At 33.9% G+C, this 27,487-nt stretch overlaps 2 protein-coding genes across 11 annotated transcripts; one reads left to right on the plus strand and one right to left on the minus strand.

The window, feature by feature from the left end:
- Window positions 1-201: 201 nt before the first annotated feature.
- Window positions 202-10,178, minus strand: LOC125048565. 2 transcript variants are annotated; one of them, XM_047647298.1, is made up of 3 exons: window positions 9,996-10,178; window positions 2,379-2,599; window positions 202-2,259 (listed from the first exon to the last, which is right to left on the minus strand). In XM_047647298.1, the coding sequence occupies exons 2-3, from the start codon at window positions 2,589-2,591 to the stop codon at window positions 349-351; spliced, it is 2,124 nt and encodes a 707-aa protein (XP_047503254.1). In that variant the 5' UTR covers window positions 2,592-2,599; window positions 9,996-10,178; the 3' UTR covers window positions 202-348. The 2 variants fall into 2 exon arrangements, with proteins under 2 accessions (XP_047503254.1, XP_047503253.1); XM_047647297.1 differs by lacking the exon at window positions 9,996-10,178 and adding an exon at window positions 2,678-2,893.
- LOC125048563 (ATP-dependent translocase ABCB1-like) lies at window positions 3,254-25,868 on the plus strand. Of its 9 annotated transcripts, none has more exons than XM_047647287.1 (24): window positions 3,254-3,397; window positions 3,475-3,523; window positions 3,778-4,053; window positions 5,098-5,198; window positions 7,448-7,619; window positions 8,309-8,480; window positions 9,698-9,828; window positions 10,352-10,576; window positions 11,135-11,260; window positions 13,493-13,696; window positions 13,971-14,141; window positions 14,542-14,734; window positions 15,572-15,636; window positions 17,217-17,378; window positions 17,477-17,581; window positions 18,385-18,546; window positions 18,803-19,006; window positions 19,359-19,600; window positions 19,891-20,044; window positions 20,739-20,828; window positions 21,398-21,502; window positions 22,023-22,226; window positions 22,559-22,705; window positions 25,483-25,868. In XM_047647287.1, the coding sequence occupies exons 1-24, from the start codon at window positions 3,381-3,383 to the stop codon at window positions 25,666-25,668; spliced, it is 3,663 nt and encodes a 1,220-aa protein (XP_047503243.1). In that variant the 5' UTR covers window positions 3,254-3,380; the 3' UTR covers window positions 25,669-25,868. The 9 variants fall into 9 exon arrangements, with proteins under 9 accessions (XP_047503243.1, XP_047503247.1, XP_047503245.1 ...); XM_047647291.1 differs by having other exon boundaries at window positions 18,803-18,817; XM_047647289.1 differs by having other exon boundaries at window positions 25,487-25,661.
- Window positions 25,869-27,487: the final 1,619 nt, after the last annotated feature.

Below are 27,487 nucleotides of genomic sequence, written 5' to 3' on the forward strand. Positions count from 1 at the left end.
TAATTTCTGTTTAGGCGGCTAAACATTACATAATTAGAAAAGATTTGAAGCAATATGAGACTGAAGTTGTATATCAGTGTGTTTGATTAATTTGTCACTGTTCTTTACATCATAGCAAGTATGCCTGTAGCAAAACTTGAAATCAATGCATTATATAAAAATTTAATACCAAAAAAACTAAAGCAATAAATAATTGCAACAAAACAATTGAATCTTGTTTATTCATTGTTTATCAAGACTATTTTACAAGATAAATCTTGTCCAACATACATAATATTTCAAATTCGGAACAAATACACAGTACTTTGTGTGTATACACATTATTTGCACTTAATATTACAATAACAATCACCTGCACCGTCTCCGCTTACTGCTTACTTCATCACTATCCTTAATTTTTTTAATAGAATACTTATTTATAAATAATTCTTCATAGACAGCACTACTGCAACTTGGGCTTAGAAATTGTGAAATATCATTGTATAACTGTCTCTTATAGGTCTCTGGATTACCATTGGCACTTGCTTGTATGGACACAGTCTTATTTTCTGACTTTGATTTTATTGATTCTTTCATTTCTTGAATTTTTTGTGAATTCTGATCAATTTTTCCTAATAATCTATTTTCCATTTGTTGCAAACGATCTTCTAAAAACTTTAAAGTGTATTCCTGAACACTGGGCAGCTTTGGTTCAGTTGATAAATAGGACGACACTTGTGTTGACTCCTGACCTTTTTTTGGTTCATTCTTCGCTTGATTTTTATATTTGAACACTTTTACAATTTTTGGAGGGGATTTCTGTTGTACGTTATTATCCAATGCTATAACGGCATCAATTAATTTCTTATTAAATTTCCTCTTTTTTTCTATCACAGCTAATCTTTTTGGACTCACCCTGCCTTTTGAAGGTGACACTGACTTTTTGTTATCATTAATAATACACACTTCTTTTGGGTTTAGAATCAAATTAGATGGTATATTAGTATTTCTTTTTGATTGGGTGTCAAATTTGTCTTTGTCTTGTAGAACTTTAATTCCAGATTTATTTTCTTGAGGTATTAAGTTATTGAGACACAACATTGTTGTATCAGTTTTATTGGGAATTGTATCCACTGGGTAATCTGTCTTTTGAATTTCTTGCCTATTAGTATCCCCTGTTATACTTGGCAAACATTTCTGTTTCTTTCCATTGATATCTATTGTATATAATGGTTGTGCATTATTTGTTTGGAGTTCATTTGAGGATACTGATTGTGGTATAAATGGTTCATTTATAATTATAGAATTAGTTCCTAATAGATTATCTCGTGGTTCATTTACTTCTAAAGTATACACTGAAGAAGGATGGTCGAATTTTAGAGAGTTTAAATTTAATGAGTATGAGGGCTGTTCATTTTCTAATGTTTGATATTGTATATCCAATGAATATTGGGGTGGTTCATGCTTTTCTACATTTAAATCTACAGGATAAATGAAGTTTTGTTCTCTAGTAACTAATAAATTTCTTTTAACAGGGTGAACGCTAGTTTGTGTTCCAGTACTAATAGGTACACTTATTTGGTTATCCTTTTTTGGCAATTTAATAACTGAACTTGGTGATATAGGCTGAAGATTTTTTGGTATTGATATAGCATCCTTAATTTTCTTTTCTGATAATATCTTAACCTTAGATGCTTTATTTACAGGAGTTGATGGTGTTGTTATTGGTTTATTTTTCATATAACGACATTCTGTATTCACTTTAATTTTTCTTGGCTCGTCTTGCTGTTTATTACTTAATAAAGACATTGTAACCTCTGTCAAAGGAAATTCACCTTGAATTGTTGGTTTTTCTTCACTGGGGACTACATTATCTTCTATAATTATTTCTTGGACTGTTATTTCTTTACTTCTTTCTTTGCTGCTTTTATCATATGGATTAACAATAGCAAATGGAGAGTTGATATTAGTATTTGGTTGAAACACTAATCGATCACTAAATTTCCGTATGTTCCGATCAGCTACCTCATAATCCTTACAGTCCAAGCTAAATGAATCTATATTGGTACTGTTTAATAAATCGGATTCAAAGTTTGTTAAGAAGTCTGCATATTTAATAGAGTAGTTAGCAACTTTTTGGTCATGTGTTAAAACATCATTCTCTATTTCATCTGTTAAGAGAGGCAATACTGAACCTATATTTTGATCTTTTTTCCACTTTGTAGGATCACAATATGGACCATCTTCTGTTGGAATTGCATCCATTGTCAACTTCGCTTTCTGTAAATGTAAATTAATCTATAGTTAGAAAACTAAATTTTCAGTATAAGGTTCTCATAATTTTTTGTAATTAAAAAAGGTTTACATTTGCAAGTCATGTTAATGTAAATCGGAATTACCTGGCAGTTCATAAAATTGTTATCCTTGAAATGATGTTGGCAAACAACTCTGTTCTTTAATTGGGATACTTTAAGGTTTAAAAATTCATAGCGACGTGCATTGATGATCCACTGGTGACATCGAATCTTGTTAAACACAGGGTAGTGAAACATATGAGTTTTTCCATCTGTTTTCACAGTGCAATTTCTGTATGTACATTTACAGCCACCCATCGTTTTCTCTGTAATTTAAAAAACCCAAAATGAATATCATGTGCGTAAATTAAAAACGTATGGATGTTTAAATAGGTAAGAGTTACCTCTTATGCTTGCTTTACTTTTAGAAATGGACCGAAAATAAAAATTGAAATAGTCACGTATTAATTAATAAATTAAAATTTCTTAATGCAATCTATATCGGCATTATCAATAGAGGTTGTAAATTTATTAAATATTGTCTAAATTTAAACACACAGTTTAGAATTGCGATTTTTCTATCTAAATAAACAAGCTCTAAAAGATCTCAATTTTTATCACATAATCACAGAGCACATATTATTTCTCAAACAACAATCCAGCGACCATAGACATACCACACTCCACAGATTAAATAGGAGGAAGGATACACTATAAAATTAATAGAGTCTGTTCGGAAAGAGAACCAACCAGGGACCGCCGTGTTTCGCTCGCAAGCCCTAAGGGTTGAGAGGCACACGCTCAAGCTACTAGGCCAACACTGCTCATTACTTGGCCCTGTAGTCGTAACAATAAATAAAAGCTGATGACGACGATTAACCGTTACAAGAAATCTATATTTATTAGGTTTAGTCTATAGTAGTCTAGAACTCTATGGTTTAAATTTCCATATCTGTAATCTGTATATGTTATATTAATCCCTATAATTGACCTAAAGGTTGTAGATGCCAAGTCATAAAATCACAAAAAAAAACCCTACAAAAAAAAACAATTTCCTTTGAAAAATATGACCGTTCGATAATTCTTGCGAAAGTAATAATAGTAACTATGAGAGAAGAAACACGGTAGGCTGAATTCTATTTTTGTCACTAAAATTATACAAACAGCGTCTAAGTATAATCCCATGATCCTTTTTTTACAGGAATGGTCAGCATAAACTAAAGATACCAAGTATTTCTTATTTCACATTGGTAAGATTTTGTATGTTTAAAAACTCTCATAATGCAAAAAGCATTAGAAGTAAATCGATAGTTCTGAATCTATTAATTTACCGTTTAAAAAATCGCGTAAGTAATGTGACCTGAAATATGGAAATACAAAACCACTAGTAGTATGCCTTCGTCGAAGTAGAATTAAGACAAAAATAACTATCTAACTATGTGGTACTAATAAAAACTTTCATTTCTTTTCATCAACTACATTTTGATTGTTTTGATTGTTTCAGTTCAGATTTGCTACGAAGCAAGATTGTATTTTAATTACAATTGGTTTATTGGCGAGTTTTATATCTGGAATATCTTTGTCCTATTCCATCACATTAGTTTCCAATGGATTCCAGTCAATGATCAATTACGCTAAGGCAGATAAAAGTGCGGAGACTGAAGCGTATTTTTTAAATGAAATCCAAGATTTTGTACGTAAATACTCGTGTATTGGTGGTTTATTACTGCTAGGAGGTTACTTGGGAACTGCGCTTATGAATATTACGGCTATTCGTCAGGTAGGTATAACATTTTTTTAATTTAATCTATTAACATACGCCTAGTGGGACTGCCATGCTGTTGCTTTCGGACTTCATCGATCAGTCAAGTGATGCAATAGGTATACCGGTGAGTGAGGTTCTCGGAGACCATCTCCCTTCCTCTCCCTAAGAAATATAAAGGTTGGATTCGCGATTATTAGGACGCGCTCGCGATGCAGAATTCCTTGACGTTGCGTAAAGATATGAAAGAAGAGTTGTTCGGGTTATTTAATTAGTAATACGAAATTCCGCCCGTATCACCTCTTCGTCCGTCGATACGCAATTGAGCGTTTTATTAAGGCAGTTTTTACTGCACACCACCATTATGTGGAACCAGCTGCCTACCGATGTATTTCCGAACCAATTCCGTTTAGAGGTTTTTAAGAAAAGAGTGCAAATTCTTTTAACGCAGGCAATGCACTTGCCCTAGCTGGCAATGTGAATGCGGCGGCGGCGGCGGTGTCACCTAACATCAGGTGAGCCTCCTGCCCGTTTGCCCACTGTTACTTAAAAAAATACGCACAATCTGATGACAGTTAAGACAAAAAGTCTGATTTCAGCCTTCAGATAGATAGTGGAATTTCTTTCTGGTTTACGATTTAAATGTAAATTTTTTTTCGTGTGGAAGAAGTCACTTGACAGGCATGATCGTTACTTACCTACGTTTTGTAAATTTACTTCGACGATACGATCGTATAAATTATTTTAATTTTAATAATTAGATTTATTATTTTAATTTTAATAATTAGATTTTGATTTTACCCTTATTAGTAATAAAACAAAGCAATTATAATGATTGGTCACAAAGTTGAAAGATAAGTTACGAAGTGTTTCGTTAATCCATACGCATTTTGATATATTTGACCGAATTTACAAAAATTGCAATAAAACCTTGGCATACATATATCACTAATCAGATTTTGATTAACTTTTACATCCGTTTGATACGGTATTGTATCATAGAGGCACAGCCCCTCATTAAAGGATGCATGACTAAAGTATGTATTAAACGGTTTTCTATAGGTACTAAAGCTAAGGCAAGAATATTTGAGAGCGGCATTAAATCAGGACTTTGCGTACTACGATCTGCACCATACCGGGGACTTCGCTTCAAAGATGGCAGAGTAAATAATTCCGTATGTTAATAAAAATGTATCATTGTATATATGAAAGTTTCTATAAAAAAATGTGTCTCTATACGATCTGGATAATAATAATATATTAAGAGGTATTCTGCGGGTAGTCACGGCGTGCACGTTGTGTCCTCACAAAAAAATACTAAATAAATAGTTTTCCTTAAAAATATTTAGTCTAAAGTGCTTATCCGGCTGTAATAGCGGAGGTCCTATACCAACAAAATATGTTATCCACCACATCGAGTGCAGAATATAGTGAATAAGTCAAGTTTTAAAATCGTGTTTCGTGGTTTAACTTAACGGACTCTTTTCTTCAAATTTAAATCAAAATTGTGTGGCAGTTAACAGTGCTATTTGATTAGAGAAACGGACTTTAATTACCAAAACTTTAAGGACTTGGTGTAAAAAGTATACGTCCGTCGTTCCACAACAGAGCGTTTTCTAAGGCAGTTTTTGCCGCGCACCACCACTATGTGGAACCAGCTGCCCACAGAAGTATTTCCGAACCAATTCGACTTAGGGTCCTTCATGAAAAGAGCGTACCAATTCTTGAAAGGCCGGCAACGCACTTGCGAGCCTTCTGGCATTGTGAGTGTCCATGGGCGGCGGTATCACTTAACATCAGGTGAGCCTCCTGCCCGTTTGCCTCCTATTACATAAAAAAAAAACGTGACTTGCGATAAATCTTGCATTAGTCACTTAACATTATAATGGCTTATCACTTAATTATCATTAGTATCAAGTATGTGTCTTGAAAGATATCTATATTTATTATCTTTTACCCAACAACAGCGTTAAAGTATACATAATACATTTATAATTAATAACGTTAAATGTCCTAACCATATCAAGTACCTACTACAGCCTATTTGGCCTTGGTCTTGCCAGAAAAGCCATCAAGGTTCAAAATTCAAAAATCATTTAATCATATAGGTAACACATTGTACACTTATGACTTGTCAGTAAACAAATAAATATTAATGCTTCTAATTTTACATTTAGTGCCAGTTTCAAATCAAGGGCGTAGAACGGAAGAGAAGAACTGGCAATAAACTCTCCGCCACTCTTTTTAATCGCCATGTCTTTTTTTTTACACAACGTTTGTAAGGAGCTGCAACCATTAAACCATGTTCCAAATGACATCTTAAGTAATTTATAATAATAACATAAATTAAAAACAAAGAGTTGTCCTCTATCAGCAGGACGCATGGTGAAATAGGTTGCTTTTATAAGCCTCCTGGTAGTCTCGAATTTGGACAACATGTTCAGCCCATCGTAACCCCTCAAACTTAAGGTTTTCACGATGTCAGGTTCGCCATGCAGGTGACAGCTCATGATTATATCTACTTGGATGATGATGGATTTTTGATAAAATGTTATCTGACCCAGTGTCTTTTCAAAAAGTTTTAGCATACTACTTTAAAGCTTTTGTCCTAAAATTTCCTAAGCTGTGATATCTGATAAGTACGTAAAAAAACGTGTCTGTACTTTTATGTACACGCGTTAGAAGTTATACTTCTTTGGCGTAACAAGATAAAAATCTTTTCGAAAACTTTATTCTTCGTTTGTAGACAAAACGGCACTAACAATAGAAAAAAGTATTTAATATATTGAAAGTTTTATTATAACGCATTATCTAGTTAAAGTATATATAAAGTTTAATTAAATATCACAAAATAAAATGTTGACTGTAGCTAACTTCAGGGAGTCGCTTTTTTGTCATCATCATCACGCGCCAAAAGAAGTATAGCTTTAAAAATATATTATGACCTTATTCAAAAATGTAGACAGGGGAGGCCGTATGTAAAGATTGAATAAATTAAAAATATTAATAAGCTAGTTTTATAGAATAGCTCTTCTATTGAGAGCAACGTGTAATTAAATTCTAACCTAATTTATTAATTAAAGATATAAGAATGTGTCCAATAACACTTACAGTCTCTATTTAGAAGACTCTGTTCTGCCCTGTGATTCTGTAACTCACTTTTCGAACTCACACAACGGTTTTCGCCGCGGCGGTCGCTCTCAAATCAGTCGTGAAGCAGTCATTTTATGATTCGGCATTCTGAAAAGGTGGGAGCTTGTAGTTTATTGTTTATCAAAACCGCTGTGTGAGTTCGAAAAGTGAGTTACGGAATCGCAGGGCTGTTCCACATATTAACTCGTTTCATTCACGTGATGATGAAGTCTCTGTAAATATACTGGCGCTATTAAATTCTTAATATTACAATTTGTAGTGACGTTATAAAGTTGGAACAAGGTATTGGAGGCAAGCTGGCGTCGCTTATCTACAGTTTAGCAGTAGCACTTGGTTGCATCATCATGTCCCTGATAAAGGGATGGAAACTCGCCCTGCTCTGTCTTATTCCTGCACCAATAACATTCTTTCTGGTCGGATTGACGGGATGGGTATGATATTTTATAATATGTTCTTAATCTAATATTAAAATTGTCGTGTCACAATGTTCGTTCCCATACTCCTCCGAAACGGCTTGACCGATTTTTATCAAATTTTATATACATATTCAGTAAGTCTGAGTATCGGCTACTATATATCTTTCAAGCCCCTAAGTGACAAGGGTGGCGACCCCAAAAGTGATTTTTTTATTTTTTAGACAATTTTTTTTTATGATACAAAATACAAAAATACATACCACCCTTAATTTTTATATATTTTTATATATATATATATATATATATATATATATATATATATGGCAAAACATCGTATGTCGGGTCAGCTAGTTTTCATATAAATATTTCAATAAGTTTTGATAAATAGATATATATGAAGATCTTTTCGTCGTTTGTTTGAAACATTTTCAAATGAATTAATTTTTAATAAAATATGTAATTTTTGAAGTTATACTTTTGGCTAGGGAAAAACGATTAGAGTAAATTTTTACGATGCGCGCGCACATCGTTACAAGGAACCGACACCTCGAAGTATAACTTCTTACGCGTGTACATAAGTACACACACGTTTTTTTTTTAATTTATTCAATACTCAACATGGTAGCTAGCTGTTGATCTCCGGTAAAACAATAATGGTTACGGTCAAAAAAAGATGTCCCTGCTGACGGGACTTTTTTATTTAGATAGCCAACAAATTGTACAAGAAGCAATCTAAAGCTAAAAGCGATGCCAGTATGGTTGCTGAGGAAGCTATAAGTTCTATCAGAACAGTCTACGCTTTTAATGGGCAGGAGAAAGAGATAGCAAGATATCGAAAACACTTAATTAGAGCGAGAAATCTTCACATTAAAAAGGGTAAGAATACAAGTTGTTTCGTAGTTAATCGTTGGCATAACGCATTATAGCTCAACGATCTTCAACGATTTTCAAAATTTTAATTAAATCTGTTAGGCCGTTTGGTCAATAAAGTTTTTCGATTTTTACAAGAAACAACATATTGTATGCAGTCAAAATACAATGCAGTAAAAATTGTCAATGAACTATTCCCATTGACAATTTTTACTAGAGACGTTGTCGTTTAGTGTTACGCTGTTGTGCGAGAAGAATAGAAAAATCTATCTGGTTTCTTGAATGTCAATTGAATTAGAAAATGTAGGGAAGAGCATATCTACACGCTCACAAAATAGTGAAAAAGGTTAGTTGTAAACATAATATTTAATTTTTGAAAGTGAGTAGTAAAAGCGTATCAAAAACTAGTTCTGAGTAACAATAGATTGGCGTATCTAGGGTTATTTTTCAAGATGTGTGAAATTCCTTAAGTGTCCAAACTACATTTTGCTAGCCCAACATCCTGGTCACTAGCCCATATTGGTTGCGTTTGATTTTGATTTGTCAAACGGATATGACTTTGAGCCGTGTGTTAAGACGTAATGGAATTTTGACACACAACCACACACACACCTTAAGGCAGCTATCCTACTATGGCTGCAGAACAATCGTATGTTGGATTTGGTATTACAGATTACCAGTTTTATATACCATTAAAAAAAATATTATACACTCGCGTCCAATAGCAGTTTACCATCGTACCTTATCCCACAGGACCAGAGACCAATCAGAATTGAACGGAGCGTACAATCGTTCTTCTTTTGTTTTAGACTCTCATTATCTAAGGAAGGAACAAAGCACATAAAGAAAATAAATAAATCAATGGCACTACAACCGATTTAGGTCTGATCCTCAGATTTCTGTACCTATCTGTTTCATGATAATTTTACAATCTAATAGGCACGTAGGTGATAAGCCCCCTGTGCCTGACACACGCCGTCGATTGTTTGGGTCTAAGGCAAGCTAGTTTCCTCACGATGTTTACCTTCAACATTCGAATGTCAAATACGCACATAGAAATACCTCATGGATGAGAGTCGCACGCTCAAGCTACGCCAGCACTGCTCTAGCCACACTCTATATGCTATGCTCGCAACGAGAGAGCCTTATCATTCAGTGAAAGTATGAACGCGCAGTCAGATTTTCCGCTGTCTACTTCTGTACGCTATGTATCTTTATTGCAGAAGCATTTACCGGACTATCGATGGGCACACTTTTCTTCTGCGTGTTTGGCTCTTACGCTATATCATTTTATTTTGGAATTTATCTCGTGATAAAGGAGCCGAAAACCTATAATGCCGATGTCATGTTTTCAGTAAGTTACTAGTGGCAAATACTTCTCGAAATAAGGCCTTTAACCTAAACCTTTTGTGGATATAAAGTTCATCAACCGTGTTTATATTTCTATAATGTACCCCAAAGAACGGTTCGGTGGCCGTCGATACATATAATCTTATACTAGAATAAGTCCTGAGTACATACCTCGTTGTACTGCTCCTTACTAGAAAGAAAGGCACACGATTACGTCAGCCGTAAGGATTTGGAGAAATTAGACTGATGCTGTACCATGCCTTACAATAATAGTTCACGAACACGCACAAAACACTCACTATAACAGTCTAAATGGAGGACGTAACTATTGACAAGAAATTAACAAAAGTATATATAAAAATGCATCAAACGTTAACCGAGTGAATCTCAACAATGACTAATGAATAAATGTGAAGATCGGCCGAGTCAAAATATTTTTGAGAGCACCCTCATCAAATTTAATAAAATGAAAAAAAAAATGTATTTCGAACAATTTATTTTAATATATGAAACTGAATTATTTTCAGGTATTTTTCGGGGTGATGACAGCTTTAAGTAATTTCGGTATGGTTGCCTCTCTGATGAATACATTTGGTTCAGCAAGGGGCGCCGGAGCCCAAATATTTCAAACTCTTGACAATCTGCCAACCATAAACCCCATATTAAATAGAGGAGTCAAACCAAATGATTTCAGAGGAGATATTGAATATAAGAACGTTGTATTTCACTATCCATCAAGACCGGATATTACTGTCAGTATTTTATTAATCTATACTAATATTATAAAGAGGAAAGATTTGTATGTAAGTATGTTTGTAAAGAATTCGCTTAAAAAGTACTATACCGATTTTAAAAATTATTTCAACATTTGAATGCTACATTATCACTGATTAATATAGGCTATATAAATTGAAAGAAAAAAATAAGGATCCCTACTAAAATTACAATAATGTTACCCAAGGTGTAAAAAATGCCTATAAAATTTCTTTTATCGCATGCGCTGATGGATAGAACAAAACAATGTTCCACAATACCTATTAAAGAACATATGTACAAACAAAATTAAAAAAATGTCAATCCGGACGCGCTAGTTCCTTATAAATTTATTAATTATATATTAAGTTATTTTGATTAACAGGACTCCCACTTGACGTCAAGTCTCGTTTCGGAAATTCGGAATGTCATGATTAGACTGTCGTATATAATATTTCTGTTACGGAACGTGCACAATGAGCTTATATTTTACCAAACCAAACAAATGCGTTGGTTATTAACGTGCTACGTTCGCATTATACAAATATAATTTTTAGGTACTAAAATCTGTAAATTTGATTATAAAACACGGACAAACAGTCGCTTTGGTAGGACATTCTGGTTGTGGGAAATCGACAATTATTCAGCTTTTATCGAGATATTATGACATAGAAGAGGGCTCTGTAAGTATTAATATTTTATTTTAAAAAATACGCTCAATGCTACAGCAAGAAATTTTTTACGATCAACTAGTAACGGGACAATGAAACACGTCTTAATAGAGCTATATTTCTTTTCATTATTATTTTAATTATTAATTAAAGATTATACGATTCGCTCGGTTTCGCCGTCCGCTAAAAGCCGTATAACGTGGAAGGCAAGCGCAAGATGTAGGCTGTAATTGGGTCTGCACTAATTCCTTAGAGCTATTACGCACTGTCGACTTGTCGCCAGCGACTGTGAGTTTCTACAGTTTAAATAGATGTCTACGCACTTGGTCGTCGGTCACCCAAGCGACTGGGCGACTCGCCGCGTCGTGGCGACACACAAGCGACTGCCGGTCGCTGGCGACCAATAGAAGCACGGCTTCAAATGGAAGCATTCACACTGCGAGCAACTGTCGTAACGACCGGACGTCTGCACGAATGTACTTGGAATACTGTCGCTCGGCTTGGTCGCCTGCCTAGTTGCCTATGTTTTGGTCGCCGAGAGATCGAGTCGCCGGCGACAAGTCGACAGTGCGTAATAGCTCTTATTGTGCAAAGTATCTTTAAATGTTATGTAATAAAAAGCCACAAATCTTTTGTCTGGCCTAAATAAAATAAAATTCTAATTTTACTAACTGAACTGAACTGAATTAATAAATTTTTTCACGGTGGTTGCCTGGAAGAGATCGCTCGAAAGCGATAAGGCCTCCAGTTGCCATCCGTTTCATTTGATTATGTTAAATTTTTATTATGTAAATGCAACGAAGTGTTAATAAATAAATATAATAGAATATTGCAAAAAATACGGTTGCTGGTGTATATACTTTAATTATATACTACTTTAAACATATGATTAAGTCGTGTTTGTAACGTACCTACTTGTATGTCTTTTTAATTTAGTACTTATTGAACATTGATATACAAAAAACCCAAGATGCACACTCAACGTCTAAAAAACGTCCTCAAAAAATGAGCGCAACATTCTAAATTGTGCGCTCATTTCAAATAGTCTCGCGTCGCTCGCGTCTGGGAGCAGTTGTTAAAAATGCTAAAGTGTTCTGTGAGAAATTGTAAAAATATAACGTCAAGAAGGCTAAAAAGGATGGTATTTTCGGTAATTAAAAAACTTTATTGATTAGTTTTTGTTGTTTTTATGACTGATTATAATAAGCAATGTGTGATTTTTATTATTTTTTTCTAAAAACTTCATTCAACGCACAAACTTCTATACGGACAACTTCAATGGCTGCTTGTTCAGTGTTAGAACAACGCATTACAGTCTTCTTTTTTATTTTAGTCGCATTATAAGAATGACCCTGTTCTAATAAGTGGAGTCGATGTTATTTATTTGTGTTTAGTTTTATAAATAAATTTATGTACTTTTGAACTATTTTGTGTGTAGTTTTTGACAAATATATTTCCGCTATATAAAGTGTAGGTCAGGAGGTAGCCAATTTAACATTTTTTTTAATCTAAAGAAAAAACTTTTTAACCGGATTAAAGTTATGTATTATTATAAATTTACTTTTATTTAACATCCAACACCTTTTGCCTTCAGTCACCGTGACCACGCACGCTGTAAAGGACGCGAAACGTCGGATAAATTTAAAATTATGTTAAATAGTTGTAAATAAAAAAGTCATGTTCGACTCTACTCAATACCTTATCCTACCGGCCACGGTCGGTCGTAAAATTTTACTGCGTTGTAATAACAACTTTAAACAATTTGCGTAAGGTTGATTTTGCAATAATATATGCTTGTAACACGTGTAAAGAGACAGAAATAGTGTTTCGGGACACTTTCGAGCGTTACTTTTATTCGAGACTGTGCATCTTGGGTTTTTTGTATATCAATGTTATTGAAGTTATACTTCTATTGGCGCGTTAGGGAAAAATGTTTATTATGAGTTTATTATAATTTATTATGAGAGTAAATTTTTACGATGCGAGCGCACACCGTCTTAAAAAAGCGACACCCTGAAGTTAGCATAGTCAACATTTTTGAATAAAAAATGTCCATTTCTTTACTTGTATAGAAATAGTTTTTTGTGATATTTAAATAAACTATTGTTTGTGTCGTTTTTTCTACAAACGTAGAATAAGGCGAAAGTAATGCGATAATATTTTTAAAAAGATTTTTATCTTGTTACGTCAAAGAAGTATAACTTCTAACCCGCGTACAAAAGTACACACACATGTTTTTTTTAGATAAAATTAGATGGAAATAATGTAAAGGATCTGTCTGTGAAATGGTTGCGATCCCAAATTGGTCTTGTTTGGCAAGAGCCTGTTTTATTCAGTACCAGTATTCGCGAGAACATCCGATATGGCTACGAAAACGCTACTAATAGAGATGTTGAAGATGCTGCCAAGCAGGCTAATGCTCATGACTTCATAATGAAACTACCATTAGTTAGTATTTTGTATTTTGCTAACAAGCAAGCTTAAACTTATTATATGAAATAACATTCTTAAGATTAAGATATGAAAGATTTCTTTAATAAAAATTTAGTTTGTAGCTTTTTTAGTGAACGAAGCAGCCTCGCAGTTTTAATGTAGTAGTATTAAAACTAGTTTAATATTAAAATTATTTCATAATAATGTAAAGTTTTCGTCGTTGTTGTTGTTGAGGGTAACGTTATTCTGAGAAAACTTTGTGAATGTTTTCGTAGAGTTTACTTTTCAGGGCTACGATACATTGGTCGGCGAGCGCGGTGCGTCACTATCGGGCGGTCAGAAGCAGCGCATAGCAATCGCTCGCGCGCTCGTTCGAAACCCGCGCATTCTTTTACTCGACGAAGCCACTAGCGCACTCGACACGGCTTCTGAACATAAAGTACAGAAGGCTTTGGATAAGGTACATCTCGGAGTTGTGTCGTTGTTAAACTAAAATAAATTAATATTTGAAAATTAAATACCAGCGCGATTCATATGATTTATCATATGAATCGCGAACATTAAAAATTATCGAATTTGTTTTAACAAATTCGATAATCATATTTGTCATACAAGAAAATGCGAAACTATTACATTTTTTTTTTAAATTATACTTTAATTTAGCGAACATCTCAGAATAAGAAATAAGAATGTGAAGTATGGGAAGTTTATAAATTTCACCGTCAAATATCCTTGCTTTTAAATAAAAAAAAACAATTTTCCTTCGAGTAAAAATTTTGAGTGAGAAAAATTAAACTTATTACTTCCCCTTCGCCTCAACTTCTTCAATTATGTCTTCTAATCGTTTCAATCAATTTCAGGCAACTAAAGGTCGAACTACACTTATAATAGCCCATCGGTTATCAACTATACGAAATGTGGATATAATTTACGTGATGCATGAGGGTCAAGTGGTAGAATCGGGTAGCCATGATCACTTATTAAACACGCAAGGCTATTATTATAAAATGTTTAAAACTGTAACAGAAGAGGAAATAAAATCAAGTAGCAAAGGTTCGATTCATACATAGTATTGTTTGTAGTCTTTGATGGGTTTTGGTGTTTTATTTATTTGTGAGATAGGGTGTTATTTGTTATGATTTATTAACATCAGGTTAACGCGCGATCAATTTTATAAAGCGTACAAATGACAAGCGCTGACGCGCGTTGCGAAAGCTCGTCAGTCTGTTTCGATAGAGCTTAGAAAATGCACGTGGAAGATATTATTTTGTATAGATAAGATGTGAATCTTCAGATTCACTAATTTTGAACTGAATACGAATTGCGATGGAAGCGCGCGCTCTATGGAACAGTCAACGGACGTTGCATATCTGTCAAAATTTTGCCATCTGAACATGGCCTAAATCTTGTTACTTAAGAGGTATTAAGTAACTTAAGGTGTGCTTGAATTCGTTGGAAGTAAATGCAATACAAATTATATGGAAAGTCTATACTTACGAGCTATCACTTTTTATAATTAACTTTTTGCGATTCATGAAACGGTCGTTAAAAGTTTTTGGTTATCACTCTTATGTTGTATCATTAATAATAATTTTTGCATATCCAATATCAAGGGCTGACAGAATCACGACCTTGGCTTTTAAATTAACGCACACACACTCGTTCGTTAGTCATCTGTGACGGTAGTTTCATAATAGGGTATAACTATTATGAAACTACCGTCAGATTTTTTTTACGAGGAAATTCCGAGGGAAAGAGGAATTAGATGTATTATGAACTTAGCGCATTTAAAAAAAATATTAACTGTTATATTCGAAACAAAGATAAATAATCTAGAACTAATCATTTCACCTACATAAGGAAAAATGAATTAAGTCATATTTTTTGCAGAAAGCTTACTAAGCGAAGAGGAACCAATCATGTCAAATGAAAAGGAAAATTTAACAATATTAGATGTAAGTAGATCTTTTGTACTTCAATATTTATTGAAAACATAAAAAAAAGAGCAGTGTTGACAGTGGCTTCATCCCTGAGGTCGCAGGTTCGATACCCAGCTGTGCACCAATGGACTTTCTGTCTATGTGCGCGTTTAATACTCGTACGTACAGTGAAGAAAAAACATCGTGAGAAAAACGGCATGCCTTACATACAAAAATGCGACGGTGTGTCAGGCACAGAAGGGTGATCACTTGCTGCTACTTGCACTATTAGAAACGATCATGGAACATATAGAAAAATCTGATGCCCAGACGGTTGTAGCACCTTTGATATAAATATACTATAACCACCTTATTCTTAAAAACTAAATCATTGTAATTCCATTTATCGTAAGCACAACATTAAGATCTATTGTTCTCATGTCGCTTTAGAAACGTGTTAATTTGCGATCGAAGCTTTTAAGTTTAAAAATAAGATCGTAAGCCATACGATTTTTTATATGTTTAATGTTTACATAATGTATATAAAAAGTTATGTTTATTTCTTATTTTAAATAATATATTTTAACGGATTGAACACAGCTTATCCGGAGCTGGATATATTCGGTAGTGGGCTGATCGGTTTTAGAGAAAGCATTGTGGGGTGCCTTTCTCGAACCTAATTCGCTGTTTTGCTGATGATTTTTTTTTTTTTTTTTCTGCTTTAAGTGTCAACAAATTTCTATAATTTTATTCTTTTTTTGTGTGCTTGTATTATCTTGTATATGTTTTATTGTAGATTTTAAATTTCTATTTTTTTTTGTGTAACTTATGTTTACGTTAATTGTCACACATTTTAGATGTAAGATTTTGTAAAATAATTAGCAGATTAAGTACCTACAGTGTGTGATGTCGTAAGCTAATAACTAAATAAATGAATATAAAATTATAAGTACATATGTATACAAATCGTATTCTATATGACATATATTTTATTAATTACTGTTCCTTTCCATAATGTAGTGTTTTTTATTAGAGATAGTTTTATAACTTGCTGATCCTATCCTTTATCCGATGTAATTTTCGTTCGATGTAAAATTATTTTTCTTTACTATTTCGTTTTCCTTACCTTTGTCTGTGGCAATACGCTCTGCGTGAAGCTATTTATAAAAAAAACTCATGTGTGCAATTCAGACGTGGTAGAAGTGAAACCATCAAAAACAAAGTTTTTGTAATGAATAATATGTAAATTATTCTTTTTTCACTAACTAAATGTAGGACTATGTTAAATTTTCATTTATAAGTTTAATATCAATATCAATCTTAAATTTGATAAAAACTAAAATAATGGAAGTTTGAAATTTGATGATTCTTACTTATGTAATTTTTTGCACAACTATGTTTTTTTAATTCAGAAAATGATCAAATACACATAATTTAAAGTTTATATACACTGCAAAATTCTTCCCATCTCATTCTCTCCCACGCCAAATCCTACGAATTTATGCGTCCGTCTCTTTTTACTGTCGCTTTTTCCGTTGCATCCGGTTTGAAATCACAACGATTCTAAAGAAGTTTCACTTCAAAAATAAAAATATATGTTTATTGTTTACTTACAGGATATTGATGAGAAGAAAGTTAAAGGACCGTCCTTCTCATTTAGAAAAGTAATAATGTTGAATGCACCTGAATGGAAACTTATCTTTCTAGGCTGTCTCTGTTCTCTTGTAACAGGCTTCTCTGTACCAATATTCGTCGTTTTATTCGGAGATTTGTTTGGTGTGAGACTATTTATATTTATTGTTTACCATATGTGTTTATAGGTACGTCTCGGTTGTAACTATCATAATTTAACATATTTTTTATAATTATTTTACAGTCTATGGCATCAAGTGATCCAGAGCAATTAATGAAAAAAGTTGAGAAAGTATCCATGTCTTGTATTTTTATTGGATGCGCTATTGGACTAGCGAACTTTATTGAGGTTAAATTTTAACTAAATAGATAATATTTTATATAGGTATGTTATCTAAAGCTGGCGGCTTCAACACATTTACACTTTGTGCTTGTGTAGTGTCTGTGAATAAGCGCGAGGCGTGATGTCAAACTGAAATACAATCACAAATACATCATGAAAAGACTGTCCGTCTCTCTCGCGCTCGGTCAAGCTTATGAGTATAAAAGAGACAGTTATTGTATTTCTTTTGCTACTGTTTATGTTGATCTTTACTGTACATGTTGATCTTTTTTCAAACATTACCAGGGCAATCTCGTGAAACGGTGCACAATGTTTTTTTAATTATTTTAAGCATCTTAATAAAAACAGTTTAATGAAAAAAATGTTATATTTAATTTGACATCAGATGCGACTGGGGTTTCTAAGAGGAGTATTGAAAGAATAGTTAGTGAAGTAAAAGTAAAGTGTGTTGAGCTAGATGGAGCTTATGTCGAAAATTGAAAAAATATTTACACAAACTACTCTTTTACGTTCTTGGTCAGGCTTAGAACACACATAATATTTATATGTATTTGACACATTTTTATTTATTTACAACCCACTAAAACCAGAGTAGACTAACATATATAGCTTGGCAAAAAAGTCATATTTTTAAACATACTGTATAGTGAAATTGCATTAATGTGAGTACTGTGAACGCGCCAGCTTTCATCAACCGACCTATACCTTAGTTACATTTTTTAGCGTACATTGTCGTATCGTTATCGTATCGTATCTATTAAAATGGTTATACAATATTGTTATCGTATCGTATATATTAAAATTTTTAGACGATAGCATTCGGTGCGTCCGGGGCCTATTTAACAGAAAGATTAAGATTGAAAATGTTTACCCATTTATTGCAACAGCATATTGGCTTTTTTGACGATCGCTCGCATTCGACTGGTGCTCTTTGCGCTCGGCTCTCGTCTGAAGCAGCTTACGTGCAGGGGGTAAGTGTCCTTTTAATTAGTTATAGTACTATAAAACGTTCAAAACATACATTCACACACGGAGAAAACACAATAATAATCTACTTGCTACCAAAGTACAATAACCTGTACTTGACACGGGCTTCTTTTTTTTCTTTAAATAAATTACTAAAATAAATCTAGGAATTTATTATCATACAATGTGAAGACTGAAAGTATTTGTGAGCCTTATGAAGAAAAAAAAGTTTTTTATAATTGGATTGAATTTTATTTGCAGGCTACAGGTCAACAGGTGGGTATTATTCTGCAAGGTCTCGGCTCAGTGGGTCTGGCTTTCTTTCTGGCGATGTGGTTTGAGTGGCGCGTCGGCCTGGTAGTATTGTGTTTTAGCCCAGTCCTTGTATTCGTGATCTGGCAACAGGGCAGAGCAACGGACGAGGAGTCTACTGGTTACGCATCCGCTCTTGAGAAAAGTACAATGGTATCTTCACAATTTATACCCTCTTTTTAAGAACTATTATATTATCGAAGGCCTGCTAAAAATCCAACAATATTTTATTGATTGAACTTTCTTGAGATACAAAGGCTGGTATCAGATAGAGATCGATAATTTATTGTTTCAAAATTTTGTTTGAACAACGGGTATAACTTTCTGCTGTGCGGGAATTTACCGATCACAATCAATAGATGTGATTCATAGTTTCGACCTTCATCACATTCTCCTGCTTGAGAATTAATAATTGTTTTATGTTAACAGGATTCCTATTCCAATCCGTTTCACCAATCAAAGTAAACTTAATTTCTTAGATTGACTATGTGGCAATAATTTTTAGGTTGCCGTAGAAGCGGTGTCAAATATTCGTACGGTAGCGGCACTTGGATTGGAGAGGAGGGTAGTGTCCGAGTACACAAATCTTCTTCTACCCGCCTTAGTAACCGCAAAATGCGCCGCGCATTGGCGTGGTGTTGTTACAGGACTATCGCGATCTCTTTTTCACTTTGTTAATGCTGCTGCTCTAACATATGGCAGTCATCTTATTGTGTCTGATGGAATTGCTTATGAGGATGTATTGATGTGAGTTCATCTTAGATTCTATAATGTATTTTTCAAAATATTTAATAATTTCCTCAATGTTTTAAATGTGTAGGCAATAAAAAAAATATAGTAGACATTTAAATAACCTTCTCTCAAAACGTCGAGTCATGTAAATAATAAAATATATTCGCGTTTATATCTGATGAAAAAGTTTTAAATACTACCTACTCTCGCGAACTATGACTAGGTAGTTACTATTGAATGGTTTTTAATGTATAACAATATATATTGCATATTGATATGTTATTGCTTCTGAAAATATATTTTAGAGCAACACAATCCCTGCAAATGGCATCGAATCAAGCGCAGAACGCATTTGCATATGCGCCGGACTTTCATAGGGGCGTTAATGCGGCTGCAAGAATCAAACAACTACTCGATACTAAACCCACTATTCAGGATCCTGAAGATTATATTAATTTTGTATGATTGTTATTTTAGATTAAATTAATAAATTAGGCTGGCTTAAAAGTCAAAAGTCATTTATTCATATAGGTAACACAATAACACAATGTACAGTTATGAACGTCAAAAAAGAAATAAACATTAAATGCTTCTAATTTTACATTTACTGCTTCTAATTTTACATTTACTGCCAGTTCTCAAATCAAGGGCGTTGAACGGAAGAGAAGAACTGGCAATAAACTCTCCGCCACCCTAAAACAATATGAGGTCAGAGTTTTTGATGCCCGAGGAAACCATTTCGGTTTGAAAAGGAAAAATTATACTATAATGAATGATCAAACATTTATTCTTGCGGGATTCGATAGTTATTACACCTATCTGAAACTGAAGTATCATTGTATGATTGTTATTTAGCGTGTTCATAAGCGTAATTTGAACTTAAAAACTATAGCTTTGTTGCAATGAATAGCCCAGCCTTGCGATTCTGTAACTCACTTTTCGAAATCTCACAGCGGTTTTCACAGCGGCGGTCGCGCTCAAATCAGTCGTAAAGCAGTGATTTTACGATTTGGCATTCTGATAAGGTCCCTCCTTGTAGTTTATTGTTTATCGCGACCGCCGCTGTGAAAACCGCTGTGTGAGTTCGAAAAGTGAGTTACAGAATCGCAATGCAGATATGTAGCCTTTTTTTGCTATGGCTTTGTATTTGCAGGAAGCGCGCGGTGGTGCCACGTTTAAGAATGTCGAGTTTTCTTATCCAACACGACCCACTGTTAAAGTGCTACGGGGGCTTAACTTGCAGGTATACCTCGTACAAAGTCTGACTCCGGTATGTCAAGTCCAATATGTTTTTGATATATCGGAGTTTTTAGATCCCGGCAGATAAAATTACTAGAGTTTAATACGAAGAAAAAAGATTTAGTTCAAACTAAAGAACTTGCTAAGTTAGGAGACGTAACATAAATGAGAAAATCCGAATCTCTTTTTCCTTTAAACTGAAACGTAATTCATATGTATGAACAGATAGCAGTTTAAAATATCTTGTTTTCGTAAATTTGACACACGTGTCAAAACCTTGTCAAACCTACGTTAAACGTTTTTAACGTCTTAACTGTTAAATAGGCAATAAGCATTGCAAGAAATATAGGCACGTAACTTGTCATGAATTTGTGTTGTGTGGATGTGAACTTTATGTACAAAAATAGTTCTCCGCACCTAACGTTCACCAACAGTGTATGTGTCACCGTAAAATTGTAAATACCGTTAAATTGTAATCTATCTCGCGAGATTATAAACTGTCGAAAGATTGTGATTGTGTTTTTACAATTTTACGTTGACATATGCACTTCATCGTGTTTATTACCTTTGCAGATTGATATTGGAAAGACTATAGCTATAGTTGGGGAGAGTGGTTGCGGCAAAAGCACGGTCATACAACTTTTGTTAAGATACTATGACCCTATCTCAGGATGCATAGTCAGTATTAAATTAATATTTGACATTCTTTTTAACCCCGATAACATAATTGAAATGAACTAATATTAAATATTTTACAATTATTATTTACCGTAGATAATTTAATTCTAGTTTTATATTTTAAATAAAAAATTCTAATACGGTACAGGCCCAGAGTTAATGATCATCTTATTTGACGAATAGCCCGAAGGTTATGTCACTTATGTGCAATCATCTGAAACATGATCAATGAAACTGGAAAACTGTTCAGTGTCTGTAAGGGAGCGTTCAAGTATTACGTAACGCAACTTTTGGAGATTATTGACCCCCCCACCCCCATGTAACTCGCCGTAACGTTTTTCAGTACCCAAGTACAGTACTGTACCCAAGTAAAGTAAAACGTTTCGTGACCACCAACAACATTAACAATAACGCGTAATTTAATCCCCGCTCCGCATCGTAACGTTTTACAAAAGGAAATAAAATACGTTACGTAATACTTGAACGCTCCTAAAACATGCGATGATCACACTATTTCTAGATGTTGGATGACCTTCCTCTGACACGGCTGCGAATGAGCGATATTCGAGGTTGTTTTGGCATCGTCTCTCAAGAGCCGATGCTTTTCGATCGCACAATTAGCGAGAATATTGCGTATGGTGAAAGTAGGAACGTGACGCAACAGGAAGTGATCGATGCGGCGCGACTCGCTAACATACACGATTTTATTGTATCGTTGCCAAAGGTTTCGCTACTTCTTTATAAACTTTAATACAATTCCTTTGTCTTAACTCTCAAGTAAGCAGATTTGAGTGCTTATGTAGTAGTAGTTTTATAAGTATCGTGACTTCCCGTCACTCGATTTTATTAAAGGGATAGCCAGATCATAGACAATTCTACAATCGGACCACAGCATATAGATTTGCAAGCACTGTTTAGTTAATATATAAGATTTAGGTCGGAGAATATTTTTATTATGTACAGATAGTTTTTAAACGCTATTTTGTAGTTTTTCTTCGCCCGGTCATTAAATGGTAGATATGTTTAATGTTTAAAATTAAATCATGGTATGTTTAGGGATACGAAACCGATATAGGATCAAAAGGGATCCAGTTATCAGGAGGACAGAAACAAAGGGTTGCGATTGCCAGAGCTCTAATACGACATCCAAAAATATTGCTGCTTGATGAAGCAACCAGCGCTTTGGACAATGAGAGTGAGAAGGTGTGTGTTACCTCCCATGATAAAATCACTTTATTTGACGCAAAAACAATTACATTTTGTATTTATATTCTAAAGGTTATAAAAATACAATAGGCAACGAATCGTTGAATTACACTATAGATTTTGGTTAACCTCGTACATAAAAAAAAATATATAAGCACTAGCGTTTAAACTAGGCCTAGCCTGTATCTTAAACGCTAATTCCTTCCAGTGTCATTAACAAATTGGTTAAGTTGTTTCTCATTAAATGTTTATTCGGGTTATATGTTTATTAAACTATATGAGGGTGGAATCTAAATAAGTTGTTGCAATTGGTTAGACCGTAGTAAATGTGAGCTTCGAGAAAGATTTTTAAGTCTTTTGAATGAGAAACATGAATTTAGTGTCGTTATAATTTATCTGATTATGGAGACTAATATTTAGTTTTAAGATTTTATATTTAAATTAAACTTTGAATACTTTTAGGTCTGAAGATAGATAATATCAAATAATATTAATAATATCTTCAATGTTTACACTTTTAATACAGGTCTCTTTTAAAGCTGGGTCCACATTTGTAGCATGTTGACGTATCACGATCAGTCGTATCGTATCTAGTATTTGTATCATAAGTATGGACGCTCATTTTGTACATGTCGTATTTTTAAGGCGTATCTTGTAAAAAACGCGTCCATACTTATCAAATGCTGTATCATGACAGTGTATCGGCTTTAATTTTTCAAATATAGACGCTTCACTTTTCTTCCGATGTATCTTTTCCTGATGCGCGTGTATTTTAGTGCACCTTTCCCTTCTCGTACGGTTCAGTCATGTCTTCGTTTCCAAACGGTTTAGCCATGTCAGCAATTGCTCACAGTTTGGCGGTGACTAGCGCCTGTTAAAAAAAATAAAATAAAATATGTTTATTATGGAACATAAGATACATGTATCACTTATTCCACGTCATTAAATTTCAATTTGTAGGCATCCCTACTCATCGGCAAAGAAGACAGAGGGTGTAGGCCGAGAGAAAAAGCCGGCGTAAAAAACTCTCGGTACTCTTTTAAAATATCAAATCATCAAATAACACTTATTTTAAAACAAATATCGCAAATTAATTAGAGGTAGCCTGTCTAGCACTAGTCCCAGGCCCTTTTATCAACTAGATAATCGTTGACTTTATAGTAAGCCTTTTTACACAGCTTTTCTTTAATACATTTCTTAAATTTATTGAAAGGCAGAGATAAAAGAGCCTCTGGGATTTTATTAAAGAAGAGTATCCCTTTCCCCAAAAAAGAATTACTAACTTTAGATAGTCTAGTACGGGGAAATTGCAGCCTGCGTTTGTTCCGTGTATTAACATTGTGCGTATGTTCTATTCTAGTCAACTTATCACTATTTTTGTATACATACATAATATTTTCATAAATATATTGCGAGGGAAAGGTAAGTATATTAATTTCCTTGAATTTATGTCTAAGAGATTCCCTACATTTTAAATTATAGATTGCACGAATAGCCCTCTTCTGCAGGATGAAAATAGTTTCGACATCAGAAGCATGACCCCATAATAATAAGCCATAAGTCATTAAGCTATGAAAGTAACTAAAATAAACAAGTCTAGCTGTATCGACATCAGTTAGTGAGCGAATTTTTTTAACCGCGTAGGCTGCAGAACTAAGTCTCTTCGCCAATCCGTTAATATGAGGGGACCACTGAAGTTTTGAATCCATGGTGATTCCGAGAAATACAGTTGTATCATCCAGATTCAATTCCTCATCGTTTATAATTGGTCTAGTATCCATAACCCTTGCATTTTTTGCAGAAAATTTAAGGCATTTTGTCTTTTTTGCATTAAGTAGAAGGTTATTCATACTAAACCAATGGACAATCGAAGATAGAGCATTGTTTACATCGTCAAAATTTGTTATTTGTCGTTTGATTTTAAAAATCAAGGACGTGTCATCAGCAAACAAAACTATCTGATGTTTTCTTTCTACCATAAAAGGTAGATCATTTATATAAACAAGAAAGAGGAAAGGGCCAAGAATTGAGCCCTGTGGTACCCCCATATCTACTTTCGACCCAGAGGACCTCTTACCATTCACTTCAACCTTCTGAGTTCTTCCGTGTAAATAGGAAGTCAGAAGATTCAGTGCGGTATTCTTGATGCCATAGTGACGGAGTTGTTATATTATCATTAATAGTATTTCAAAAAAAAATAAGTCCAGACGTAGACGGCGCTGGTGGGAGCTTGAAGTGTTTAGAAACCGAAACAAACATGGTGGAATACCATTGATTCGAGACTAAAAATTTCAGCATACCAGTGGAAAATACAAAAATTTCACTCGCATGTCACCTATTGACATTGTGTATTCCCTTTGATGATCGCGAAAAAACCGACACAGGATGGTTCGGGGTGTATCAAGTATCGTATCGCGGTACAGTATCGTGATACAGTATCAAAATACGTCCATACCACCGATCATGATACGCGTATCGGATACGAGGTGTATCAAGATACGCGCTTAGTGCGGATCGGGCCGTATCCGATACGGCATGTATCATAAACGGGTATCATTTTGCGTCCAAACTAACGATCATGATACGCGCCGAAGCCACGCAACGGAGATACGATACACCGAAATGCTACAAATGTGGACCCGGCTTTATGTATTCTTTCATGCGTATGACACATACATTTTGGATCAGGCTCACCCAAAATGGATGTGGACCTAAGCTAACTCTATACTAACGTCCTTTTTGTCATTGACTTGTTTGCTGGCTTTTTGGTTAAGGTAGTCCAAGAAGCCCTGGAAGGAGCTAAAGCCAGCCGAACCTGCGTAATTATCGCTCATCGCTTAAGCACAGTAAGAGACGCAGACCTCATCTGTGTGCTGAGCGATGGAAGACTGGCGGAAGTCGGCACACATACGCATCTAATGCAACTCAAGGGGATGTACTATAGTATGGTGGTGAAATAGTAAAAATAAAAAAATAAATGTTTTTCTATATTGTGATAGGTATGGCGAGTCTGTCCAACTCATTTATAATAACACTACGTTGAAGGAAGGACCGACGCAATAAACCAAGATATAAAATTTTATTTTTAACATTTTATATTGATATGAATTATCAAGATTAAATTATCTATTATTATAAATATAGTCTGGCTTCAAAATATAAATCAAAATTTTTCAAATTAATTCTTACGTCTAAGCTTCTGCGAGGTATATTCTTTTTTACGCTCGATTCGTGGCTCGTTTGTTAAATAACTGTTACTCTCTAAATTTCATATCGATAGCATCCCGATTTCAATAGTTTTGTTCCGCGCGATCCCAGTTGAAAGGTCGTTCGCTCGATCTGAATCTAAATACTGAGTCATTGATAAAAAGATCTGGTTCGTTCGACCCTCTCAATCTATTTATTTATTAAGGAAACTAAACAGATACATCTCTATACAGTAAATAAAATAAAAGTAAAACATAAAATAAACACATTGGACATATCCACAAAAAGTTTCACTGATAAAAAATACTGTATTGTATTTTTAACATAATTGTAAAACAAGACAAAACATGCACAAAATTTATAAATTCGGAGAACGACAAACTAGCAGCTATTTAAAAAAAACAAGGAAGATTAAGACATTAAGTGTTTTAACTTATTCTTAAACGAAGCAGTAGAGTGCGAAAAAGGATCAATGTTAGTGGCAGAATCCAAGGCAGAACACATCCTGCGAAGAGGCTCTCGGAACCCAATGTTGGTTCTGGGAGTCGGATGGTTAAAAAATCGAACGATTGATCATTTTCAACGAAGTGACCGATTCGTTAGCGACGATTTAAAGATCTGGTTCTCTTGAAACATTCAATCGCGAACGACACATCACACATACATATTATTAGCGTTACGGAACTAGTACATGAGAATTTCATGCAAAAATTTCTGGATCCATTATCGCTATTGGAAGTTACAAAGAACCGGCGCTGACTATCACACCAAATTATACATAATTTTATCACGTTTAAACAACCTAATTTAGATTTTACGATCATAAGTAGAATCAAAGATTAAAGAAAAAAAAACACCCATGTTTATTTATTTATTAATATTCATTTCACATTATTTGAAACAGATGTGGTTAGTAAAACAGCGACAATCATATTTTAATTTCAAAATCGTGCCGTGTTCTATTTGGCCATCCATTTAAATAAGTGACCTGAAAAAAAATAACATATGAAATGATTGAGTTAACAAGAAGGTACGAATTATGTGTTTCATTTGAAAGGCATGTGGAATATTTTCATCAAAAAAATAGAAATCAAGAGTAAGTTATCTGTGAAACTGTAAATATGTTTTTACCATTCTCAGATCTTTATTAATATCATATAATTACGTCTTTAAGCTATTCATATTTAGAAACTACTTTATTCAGAAAAGATCTCAAAGATATTTCCTTGAAAGCTTTTACCTTAAGTAATTTATTTCTAAGTTTTTGTAAGTTCATAAAAAACAAGCTGTAATATAATAACTGCCACCACCTACACTATATTTATTATAATGATTTAATAAAGAAGGCTTCAAATAGATCATGATTCAAGGATACTGTTTTTTACATTAAATACATTATTGTAGGTAATAAAATATAAAACAAAATGCATATCTACACAAACTAATACTTTACTTTAGCTAATTCTGCAACACAGTGATGTACTGTGAATAATTTATTGTATAATTCACTTAAGCTGTCTTTGCTTGCAACAATCTATAAGGGTTTACCTCTAAGGTGTCGGTGCAAGCATA

Source organism: Pieris napi, chromosome 4 (genome assembly GCF_905475465.1).
Source record: "Pieris napi chromosome 4, ilPieNapi1.2, whole genome shotgun sequence".
In the NCBI taxonomy this organism is placed as follows: domain Eukaryota; kingdom Metazoa; phylum Arthropoda; class Insecta; order Lepidoptera; family Pieridae; genus Pieris; species Pieris napi.